General features: G+C 38.9%; 1 protein-coding gene across 1 annotated transcript in view; it reads right to left on the bottom strand.

The window, feature by feature from the left end:
- The window catches only part of Cep112 (centrosomal protein 112), a 384,852-nt gene that overhangs the window by 329,189 nt on the left and 43,513 nt on the right, over positions 1-12,150 (bottom strand). Inside the window, 1 exon segment of the mRNA XM_021227128.2 lies at positions 3,006-3,053. Coding sequence (XP_021082787.1) covers positions 3,006-3,053 — 48 coding nt within the window.

Below are 12,150 nucleotides of genomic sequence, written 5' to 3'. Positions count from 1 at the left end.
CAAAAAATGGATAGCTAAAACAATCCTGGAAAAAAAAAACTTCTAGAGGTATCACCATCCCTGATTTCAAACTCTGCTACAGAGCTACAGTAATAAAAACCACATGGTATTAGAATAAAGGTGGGCCAATGGAATCAACTTGAAGACCCAGACATAAATAAATCCACACACCTATGGACACCTGATTTTTGGCAAGAAGCCAAATTATACAATAGAAAAAAAGAACAACAAATGGTGCTGGTCTATCTTTATATCTGCATATAGAAGAACGCAAAATGATTCATATCTATCACCCTGTACAAAAGTCCAAGTGAATCAAAGACCTCAACATAAGACCAGATCCACTGAACCTGATAGAAGAGAAAGTGGGAACATCCGTGAACACATTGGCACAGGACACAACTTCCTGAACAGAACACCAATAGCACTAAGACTGACAATTAATGAATGGGACCTCGTGAAACTGAAAAGCTTCTCTGTAAGGCAAAGGAAACTGTCAATACAACAAATGGGCAACCAATAGAATGGGAAAATGTCTTCACCACCCTACATCAGACAAAGGGCTAATTTCCAAAATATATAAAGAACTCAAGAAACTAGACATTAACAAACCAAATAATCCAATTTAGAAAATGGGGTGCATATCTAAACAGAGAATTCCCAACACAGAAATCTCAAATGGCCAAGAAGCACTTAAACAAATGTCCAACATCCTTAGCTATCAGGGAAATGCAAATCAAAATGACTCTGAGATTCCACCTTACATCTGTCAGAATGGCTAGGATTAAAACATGAGTGACCGCACATGCTGGTCAGGATGTGGAGCAAGAGGAATGCTCCTTCATTGCTGGTGCAAATGCAAACTTGCACAACCACATTAAAAATCAATATGGCAGTTTCTCTGAAAAGTGGTAACTGATCTACTGCAAGACCCAGCTATACCACTCTGGACATACCCAAAAGATGCTCCATCATACCACAAAGACTTTTGCTCAAGTATGTTCATAGCAGCTTTAGTCACAACCCTCAAGAAACTAGATGTCCCTCAACCAAAGAATGGATAAAGAAAGTGTGGTATATTTACACCGTGGAATGTTACTCTCTCTCTCTCTCTCTCTGAGAGAGAGAGAGAGAGAGAGAGAGAGAGAGAGAGAGAGAGAGAGAGAGAGAGAGAGAGAGAGAGAGAGAGAGAGAGAAGTACTGGAAGAAACATCTGAAATTGGAAGTCATCTCCAGATGAGCTAGAAACCTAATGCAATGGAAATTCCCAGGAACCTATGAAGGTGGCCCTAGCTAAGACTCCTAGCAATGGGGGATATGGAGCCTGAATTGGCAATCTCCTGTAACCAGGAAAGGCTTACAGTGGAGGGACTGAGACAACAACCCAGCCACATAACCTTCAACCTACAAGACATGTTGGGGTAGAGGCAGCATAGAAATTGTGGGAGTGGCCATCCAATGACTGGTCCATCTTGAGACCCATGCCATGAAAGAAAGACCACACCTGACACTGACTGGAAGGCCAGGACCCAAAGGCTGGACAACCCAGAGACTCAGGACAGAACCAAACATGACTGGAAAAAAGATCAGTGAAATGACTCCTGGTGATGTTAGCCCAATTGTCATCAGAGAGGCTTCATCTAGCAACTGATGGAAACAGATGCAGTCCTACAGACAAACATTAGGTGACCCTTGAGAAATCCTGTAGAAGAGGGGAGGAAGGATTGTAGGATCCAGAAGAATCAAGAACACCACAAGAAAACACACAGGATCAACTAACCAAGGCTGATAGGGTCTCACAGAGACTGAACCGTCAACCAGGCGCCTGCAAGGGTCTGACCTAAGCCCTCTGCATATGTGACAGTTGTGTAGCTTGATCTTTTAATTCTCTTTCTTTTGTTTTTTCGAGACAGGGTTTCTATGTGTAGCTTTGTAGACAGGCTGGCCTTGAACTCACAGAGATCCTCTTGCCTCCCCAGTACTGGGATTAAAGGCATGGGCCACCACCACCCAGCCTGTAGCTTGGTCTTCTTGTGGGTCTCCTAACAATCAGAGCAGGAGCTGTCTCTGATTCTTCTGCTGGCTTTTGGCACCTTTTCCTCATTCTGAGTTGCCTCAGCCAGCCTTCAACTTGATATGCCATGTCTGGTTGCTATCCATAGGAGGCCTGCCTTTCTCTTAATAGAAATGGAGGAGGCGTGGATGGGGGGAAGGCAGGAGAGGTGGGGAGTTCTGGGAGTACAGGAAGGAGGAGAAACAGCATTCTTGTTGTTAAATAAATAGTAGTGAACAGTAAGAATGGTAAGATTAAAAAGATAGATTGCAAGTAAGCAGATACAGAGGGTGTATGGATTCACTGAGGTCAAGCACACTCATTTTAAAAACTGCCACTGCCTCTGTCTCCTGAGCATCAGAATTTGAAGTTAGGAAAGAATCCTGCATCACAGCCTCCCCTAGTAGTGAAGTGGAGCTGGGGTGCACACAATGGGAAACACACATTAAAATCTTTAACAGCAAGCCAGGCCTGGTCTGCATCATGATTTGGTTTTGTGCCCAAAGAAGTAACTTCTTCCTCCTGTGTATCACATCTACAGAGGGTCTAAAAACTCCTATTACACAATGTCAGCTGTCTTAACTATGAGGCATGTGAGAAATAACTTGATCCTACCTCCTTCTCATGCATTCGAGAGAGAAAATGATCGTCATGAAGACTGCTAGACTTTCTCAGGTTGACCTTTGGAGTTATCTGTAGAACCAGTAAGAGTTATTGAAAACTTCCCAGGATTAGTTTATCAGCTCTTTAAAAGTAAACTAATAAAGTCTGAAAATCACTTCGAAATAATGTTAGCTTTGGAGAAAAAAAGGATTCATCTACTTCTAAGCAACAGGATTAAAATTACTATTATTCTTCCCAATGCTGACTTACATTATTTTATACTGCAATAATTTTACATTTATTTAAAAAATACCATCCCTAGAAAAGGTCCAGTGAAGTCATCACCTACCAGAGAAACTGGGAGAGGCTTCTGTCTCAGGTATCGAGGATTTTCTATCTGAAAAATTATAAATAAAGACATTAGTCCTGGAGTTGTTTGAATAAAATACTTTTTTTCTATGTGAAAGTATCTTCTGTATATCTTAATTTAGTTCATTTTTATAGTATTTACATGCATTCAGTGAAATGCCTTTCTGTGTCTAAATGCCCTTCCGTGGTCCTCTACCTCAATGCCCACTCTCATCCAATGCTCTTCATTCCACATTTCATACTTCCCAAATCCTGAAAGACTATGTTTTCAGAACTTGTGCCCCTCTGCTTGTTTGTTTATACCCCCAAATCCTCTAAGCGTATCCATTCTTTAAATCTTGATTTAGTCACTACACCACCCCCCAGACAGAGAAATGACCCTTTAACCATAAATCATATCATAAATGAGGATGTGGTGACATATTGTTTATGATTTCATAAAGCCACTGGAGATTAAAATGCAAAGATAGTCACAAGGTATAGAGGCAGTGATGATACACACCTTTAATCCCAGCAGCCATACTAACTAACTATTGAGGTTATACCTTTAATCCCAGGCCTCGGGAGACAGACACAGAAAGATCTCTTGTTAGTTCAAGGCCACAATGACTACACGAAATTGATCCAGTCTATAAAAGAAACAGTTCACACAAAGGTGATCACAGCACTTGGAGTCACACACCTTTAATCCCAGCACTAGGGAGGTGGAGACAGGAGGCTGGCCAGAGAGAGAACTATAAGGCAGGAGGAGACAGGAACTGACAGGGTTGCAGTCTGAGACTTGGTAAAGAGCATTGCAGTTTGCATATTGCCTCTGAGGATTGCACTCTGAGGATTCCTGGAGACATGGAGATGGGATCACCTAACTAAGCCTGAGGTAGAGGTAAGAGCCAGTGGCTTACTTTTGTGATCTTCAGCATGAATCCAGAATATCTGTCTCTGGATTTTTATTATTCGTGTTACATGAAGACATGAAGTTCCTTTGAGACTCTCCCTAAATCTCTTTTCAGCTTCACTATCCTCCAACTTAACCCATATTCCAGGGGTGCCAAAAAACTTGTTCTACCTTGCAAGCACTACCTGCAAAAAGCTGCAAACATTCTCCCACCTTCTTCAAGACTCAGAGTCAGAATGAGGTTCCTCAGGAAAATTAACTCCTACCAGGCTAGTGCCACCCTGAATACTCACCTCTTTTAACGACCTAGCACCTATCTATTTTCTCCAAAAAAAATGTGAATCCAAAAAACAAAGACTGTGATTGCCACATTATCCAGTCTATTCCTAACACCCACACCAGTGCCAATGACATTCTTAGGGAAGAGGAGGGAGAGAGGGAACTACATTGGGCCCCACCTCTCAGCAGCTCCTACAACATCCTGGATGGCCCTTACGTAATACCTTGAGTGTTGAACAGTATGCTCACACACATCTTCGGGCAGACTGAGAACAAGGATAATGTCTTCTTAGCTTTACACCTCTGTTATCTAACACATATTTAATGCCTTTTAATCACAGTTTCTTGAATTCATTTGTGCTAAATTCTTTATGATTTCTATGTCAATGATTTCATTTACAAATAAAAATAAAAATTAAAAGTCATTACCAGAAAAGTCCAATTTCTTCACATCATAAACACAAGTTACTACACCAATAACCACAAGACAATCATAACAAGAACATTATGACTCCAGAAGGAGTGGTTCTCACCCTGGATTACACAGTTAGGATTAAGTGACAAGCTTTTTCACATGCATCTTGTTGAATTCAATCTTCAAAAATCCTAGCCAATTTTCAGAAAGCTAAATTTTATATAACTGTGAAGATATCTACACTCAATTTGACATAAAAAGAAAAGATAAATCAGGAATCCATTGAAGAAAACAGAGGGACTAACTTAAACAGAAATCAAAATAGCAAGAGTCTAGTGTAACAGCAGACAGGATCTGAGGAATATATGCATTTTAGTCCATAGAACAGGAAAATAAGCACCTTATTTTCTAGGTTTTCCTCACCTAGAGACTAGATCCTGTAAAGGTACCGAAAACCATCTGAACTTAAATTTCTCTGCTCCTCGTCCTGGACATAGACCAACAATGGAACCATATAAAAATGCCCATCAGCAGTGCCTACATCACAATAAAGAGAAATTGAATAGTAATTTCAAGATCCACATGAAAATAGCCATAAATATCCAAAGTTCAACAGAATTCACAAAAAGTACAAAGTCCCCACGACTGTATGTTTGGCAGCACCACAGCCTGGCTGTGTCGAAGTCTCAGGTCAGTGCTTAAGATGCGAAGGAGATACATGAATCTCAACTGAGCATTTGCTAAGTGAGGTAGGAAGAGTGGCTGAATGAAGCACTATGCCAGAGAAGGAGGTGCCAAGCTGTACACGTGAGGCTCTTTACATACAGGCAGCAACCTTCTAGGAAACAACAAAGTGAATTCAGCAAATGTCTGCTGTCTGAACGCACAAGTGTGGAAAGGAAGTTAGCATTCTTCATTTGGGGACCACAGAGAGTAAGTTCTTCAAAGACACACACACACCAACGCACACACCCAACTCTAACTCATGAAGCCAAACTGAATATAAGGAGAGACAGGAAAAGTAAAAACAAGTCTTAAAAGATGCTCAAGCTCTAATTAAGTTTAGACTTAAACCAATGCCAAGGAAACCATCTGTGATATATTTTTGCTCAGCTCTACATTTATAAGTGGGACACATAATATCGGTCTAGTTAACTACAATGCAGCATTTCAACTATACAGAAGTAAGTCTTATTCTACCCCCTTCATCTTTAAAAGCGTTAAATAAGGAAGTTTAGGGCTTCTATTATTATGAATTATTTTTCAAACTGATGAATAAAGAAAAATGTCTATTCTAATTCATAAAAACAACAAAAAACAGTGAAAACTGGTAACAATATTCCGTTGTTCTTATTCATTTATAATACATTGAGTTTGGGAAATATTCAAAGAAAAGCATGTTCTTGAGTCTATTTAGGGAATAGACTCTATTTTCTGATTTTGTAACAACAGCCAGATGTGCTTTGAAGTTGACTACTCCCACTTTGCAATCCGCAGGCAGCATGGACTTGGATGGAGCAATGTGTAAACAGTCTTAAGGCTGCCTTCTTTCATGTTATTTCAGAAAACCTCGTTCTCTCAAAATACATCAAGAACAAACGACACAAAAAAGAATGTCTAGCATGGTACAACAGACTCATGTGAAACACTGATGTAGATGAAAATATATAGAAGGCAAAGCCACAAATAACTAGATTCTAACAGTGCAAATCCATCAGCCATCTCCACATTTGTTTCAAAAGCAAACAGAATAGCAATATTAAAATACATAATAATTTAAGATAGGCAGTAATACAGATATCTGAATGCTCTCTAATGAAAACTGACTTTTGATGCTTCGTTTCATTTACTTTTTAGCAGGCACACGAGATTACAAACTGGTTTTTGTTGGTTTATAGTTTCAAATTATTCAGGATTTGGCTGAACCTTCTGATAAACTAATAGTCAGAGAGGTTTTGTTTCCAGAAAAATTAAAAGGCACTTTATCAGATATACAAACTTTAAAGGGAAAGACATTGTCAAATGATATATTACCAGCAACACCAACTAAAATAACTTTTAAAAATCACAGTGTAGGAAAACTCTTCACAGGGATGAGGGAGCTGGGCAGGGGACTCAGCTTTCAACATCTAGTGGACTGTGCTTCAAGATGATACCTTATCAATATTTTAGAAATCAATGTCTGGGGCCAGTGCGATGGCTCAGTGGTTAAGGGTGATGCTGCCAAACCTGATGGCCTGACTTCAACCCCTGGGCCCCACATGCTAGGAGAGAACCAACTCCCACAAGTTATCCTCTGACTTCCAGAACTGAGAACACAAATAAGGAGTAATTTTTTAAAGAACAATATTTTCCACAGAAATAATACCTCATGTGAATACTCACTCACTAGTTTACCCAAAATATTTCAACAAACATTTATCAGGCTTCAGCAACAAATACATACAAACACACCATCCAGTACCACTAGGAAAAGGGAAAAAAGCCAAAAGAACAGATCATGAGCAGGAAATACTGTTGTCTGTTGCCCATGAGACAAATTATACCTTGGTGCACCAAGAAAAGAATGTTTCATCCATTGGTTCTGATGAGCTGAGGTTCAGCTTGGGTTTGATTTTGATCAGGTTAGGTTTTTTGGGTTTGTTTTGTTTTTCCTGATATTAAGTAAGGGATCATTAGTGGATCTTTCCTTCTCAGCATTTCTTTGGATACAGAACAGAACTTTCATGAATGTTCACATTACTCATTAATGTTTACCTTTGGTTTTAATTACCACTTTTACACAGAACTCTTTGATATCGGTGGGTTTTGTATTTTGATTTTCAGCTAAAAAGATGAAAAGGAAACTACTCTTTTGGTGGTAATTTCTAGTTTTATTAAAAGTTATTTGCTGAAAATGTATTTATTCCCTAATCAGAACAGTTTTATAAATACCAACAGCCATACAAAAATAAACTCACAAGCAGAAGTTCTTCTCCTTGGCCTCTGTTCTATAACCATATTTCCTTTCAATTTTAGAAACTTTCATCTCCTTTTTAAGATAAAAATATCAGCTATATTAATTTCTCCAATCTCAAAACTAGTTTCCTCTTTTTTCTTTGGTGTTTAGACTTTATTTATTGAGTTCTGGGGGGGGGGTATGCACACAGCACAGTGTATGCGTGAAGTCAGAGGACAGCTCGTGAGAGTTGGTCCTTTCCTTCCATGATGAGGTTTATGGGGATCAAACTCAGCATGAGGTTTAACAAGTGCCTTTACCCATGAAGTCACTTTAACAGCTTTTATATATATGACAGTTACACTACAGCCTGAGCTAGCCTCAAACTTACAGCATTCTTCTTGTTTGGGCTTCACAAATGCCAGGACTACATGTTGGTTTACATGCTGGCTATTTCTTGCCTTCTTTCGAAAGGTAACTCAAAGTGAATAACAATTTTTAAAAGAAAAAGTTCTACATGAATAAACAAAAATTGGTTGTCCGGAAAGGCCTCCAGGTTTTCCAGACTAGGTTAAAAACAAGACATGTGAGCTGGGCGTTGGTGGCACACACCTTTAATCCCAGCACTCGGAAGGCAGAGGCAGGCAGATCTCTGTGAGTAAGAGGCCAGCCTGGGCTATAGAGCGAGTGCCAGGATAGGCTCCAAAGCTACACAGACAAACCCTGTCTCGAAAAACCAAAAAAAAAAAAAAAAAGTACACGTGTAGGTAGGTCAGGAACACAAATGATTTATTTTGTTTTTCTTCAAATAATAAATAAAAAGACAGAAGAATGCCCCATGGCTGACTGCTCATTATAAACCTCAGAAAATATTTACTTAAGTTTTAAGCAAATATGGTTCTTTGGATTTTAGCAAATCCATTGAATAGTACCATCTTAGATTGCCTTCTATTGCTGTAATAAACACCATGACCAAAAGCAACTTAAGGAGGAAAGGGCTTATTTACCCTTACAGTTGTAGTCCATTAGGAAGAAAGCAGGAACAGGAACTTGAAGCAGGAACCTAAAGGCAGGAACTGACGCAGAGGCTATGAAGCGTGCTGCTTAACTGGCCTGTTTTCCATGGTTTGCTCAGCCTGCTTTCTTATAGAACCCAGAACCACCTGCCCAGGGATAGCACTGCTCACAGAGGGCTAGGCCCTCCCACACCAATCATTAATCAGCCAATCAATGAAGGCATGCTCTCAATTGACATATCTTCTTCCTCAATGACTCTTGCTTGTGTCAAGTTGACAAAAACAAAACAACCAGCACAGGTATAATCAATAATTTAAGATATGAAGATCTCAAAAAATTTTTAAAGTTTGTATATACTTGAAGACAAAATTTAAAATATACAAAGTACTATTCTGGCCTCTATCCTAGAAAGAATCGTTTGTTTCCACTATATAAAACCAATTAAAAATAGCAATTTCAGTCTCTGAAGACCTAAGTCTAGGAATCATCCACTTTTTTGTATGGCCTGATAACAGCTCTTTGTATCACTGAGGAAAACTCCATTGTATGTAAGCACTTACCATCTGTTCATCCGGTGTGAGATTCCTGGGTTATAAGATAAATTTTTTACTTTGAAAGTTGTTTGCCGGGAGGTGGTGGTGCACGCCTTTAATCCCAGCACTCAGGAGGCAGAGGCAGGCGGATCTCTGTGAGTCTGAGGCCGGGCTGGACCGACAGCCTCCAAAACAATACAGAGAAACCCTGTCTCGTAAAACCAAAAAAAAGAAAAAAAGAAAGTTGTCTGGCTTTAGAAAATGCTATTTTGCACTCCAAGTAGAAAGAAGTGTGTTCCCGTTGCTCCTTAGCCTCACCAGTACTTAGCCCTGTCAACTGTGCGATAAAACCATTTAACAGATACCCAGTTGTATCTCTTTGTAGCATCATTTGCCTTTCTTTTTGTTAGGTTTCCTTAGCAAGAATTTTTCATTCATTCTGAATAAAAGTCTTTGCCAAACATGAGCTCTACAGATTATTTCTTTGTTGTCTGGTTTTGATACTAACACTGCCACCCAATACTTGTATCTTGTTGAGAAGTCTGTGATGGTTACTACTTCTTCTCCCTTAACTGCTTCATTAGAGACATCAGATAAATCGTCTATAACTGGAGTTTCTTCAGTGACAGATTTTTAACTACAAGTTCATTGTATTTAATAGCTATACAACAAATCAGAATTCTCTTTTTAGTGATTTCAGGTTGCTGAAGGACTCTGTCCCTTTTATCTACAGTCAAATTTATGCCCACAGAGTTATCTGCAGTAATTCCTCATTTGATTTTGAACATCTGTAGGTTCTGTAGTCTATTGCCTCTTTCAGTACTAATATTAACAAGCTTACTTTTTTATTCTTAGTCTGGTTAAATGCATGTTGAGTTTATTCATCATTTAAAGACCCAGCTGTTAGCGTCATTTATTTTTTTAATGCTTTTCTATGTTCACCTCCTTTTAATTCTATTTTAATCTTTACTATTTCCTTCATCTGCTTGCTTCAGGTTAACTTGTCCTCTTTGCTCTGGTTTCTCTAGACAGTTTGATGACTTAGTACCTTGTTCTTTCCTCTCGTCGCTTTCATGATTTCTTTCTCCCAATATGCTTACTGTAATATGCCTATGCATGAATCATCTTTGTGTTTAGCTTTACTGGAAGTTCACTAGGTTTTATGAATGCATACATCAGTTTTTTCCATCAAATTTGAATTTTTTCGGGCATTATTTTTTCAAATGTATTTCCTGATCCTTTTTCCCTCTCTTCTCATTCTAGTACTTCCTTTATGCCTATGTTATTCTGATATATTTAAAGGCATTCCGTATTCCCTGAAACAATGTTCATTTTTCTTTATTCATTTTTTCTCTTTTACAGATTAAATTTATACATATATATACATATGAATGAGCTATTCCTCTCAGATGATGGTGATAGCTGCATTCTTTACATATGGTTTCTTTTTGTTCTTTGAATATATTTATAATGGCTGCTTTGAAATCTATTAAATCTGACCTCTGGATCCCTGAGAGGTTCTCCTGCCTGACTTTCCCCCCATGTCCAGGTCACTGTTAATTCTTTGTATGTATATCTTGTATGTTTTCTTGAAAACTATATATTTTACAATATAATAACTACAGATTCTGGCTCCTCTGTTCAGAAGTAATCGATGTTGCTTACTTATTCAATTATTTTGTAGTTTAGTCAGACTATTTTTGTATAGTTTTTTAACTTACAGTGTAAAGACTTGGTGTCACTTTTCAGTAAGTATAATACTGGCCAAACACGTAATCATCTTTGGATGACATTGATTTTAGCAGGGTTATCTCTGTTTAGGTGTTTCTGTTCCTGAACTTCTGCTAAACTGGATGTTTAGTTCAGTTTACCACCAAAATCTCAATTATTTTCTTGAACCTGGTTAGGCTTGATCTTCTCTACACTATTCCCAATACACTGAGTCCTTGATGAGAACTTATCTCACTGTTCTGGACTGCCTGGGCCCTGAACTAGATCTCTGGGCCATTATGGGAACCGTGTAGGTACAGTACCGCTGGTCTTCTTGGCTTGCTACCCTTGATGTGAAATCTGCCCTATGAATAGAAGGCTATGTTCTACAGATGGAGACTGAGTGAAGAAAGACATCCAATACCCCATCACTCAGCTACATTCACCAGAAGCTTACCCTTTTAAATGGCTACAAAATGCTGGCAGCACACCATTCCCTAGGACCTATAGTATCTCTTGATTGGAAATTGAGGGAAGGGCAGAGAGAAAACTCCTATCTTCTTGGTCAGATCCAGTGAGAATGTGTGACTTCCATAATGCTGAGCTAGAGGGCTAGGGGATAATGGGAGTAAGTCATGGCCCAAGTGACATACAGCTTTGCTGTTCTTTTCTTTTCCTCTTTTTTTTTTCCTGTCCTGGAACTTGCTTTGTAGACCAGGCTTGCCTCAAACTCACAGAGATCTGCCCGAGTGCTGGGATTAAAGGCATGTGCCACCACCATCAGGCTGAGTTTTGCTGTTCTTAACAAGCTACAAATGGTTTTCTTGAATAAGTGTGTAATCATTTGCCTGTGACCTTAGGATTATTTGCAGATATTGTTCATATTTCTTATCAATTATGCTTGCTTGGCTCGAGAGCAGGTCTGTATGGTTCCTAGTGCTGTTAATTCAAGAGATAAGACTCCTCTACCTTATTGTCTGTCATAAGTATTCCAAACTATAAATTTTCTGTGACGATCTACTTCAGCTGGATCTCACAAATTCTGATTTGTCACTGTTTACAAAATTAAAATATTTTCTAATTACATTTGGATTTTTCAGAGTATGCTATTTAACAGTTGTGGAATTTCTGAGTATGTTTTTAAGACATAGTACAATATAGCCCAGGCTGATTTCAAACTCACGATCTAGCTGAAGATGATCTTGAACTCTTAACTCTCTTGCCCTTGCTTCCCGTGTGCTGGTGCTGTAGGCATGTACCATCAGGCCCAGTTTTATGCTTCAGTGATAACTAAACCTAGGTGTGACCAAGAAAATTGGCATCCTCTCTCTTCTCTCA

Source organism: Mesocricetus auratus, unplaced genomic scaffold (assembly GCF_017639785.1).
Source record: "Mesocricetus auratus isolate SY011 unplaced genomic scaffold, BCM_Maur_2.0 Super-Scaffold_100007, whole genome shotgun sequence".
NCBI classification, from domain to species: domain Eukaryota; kingdom Metazoa; phylum Chordata; class Mammalia; order Rodentia; family Cricetidae; genus Mesocricetus; species Mesocricetus auratus.
The sequence above is the reverse complement of the archived record's forward strand: the minus strand, read 5'-3'. Positions and strand labels throughout refer to the sequence as shown.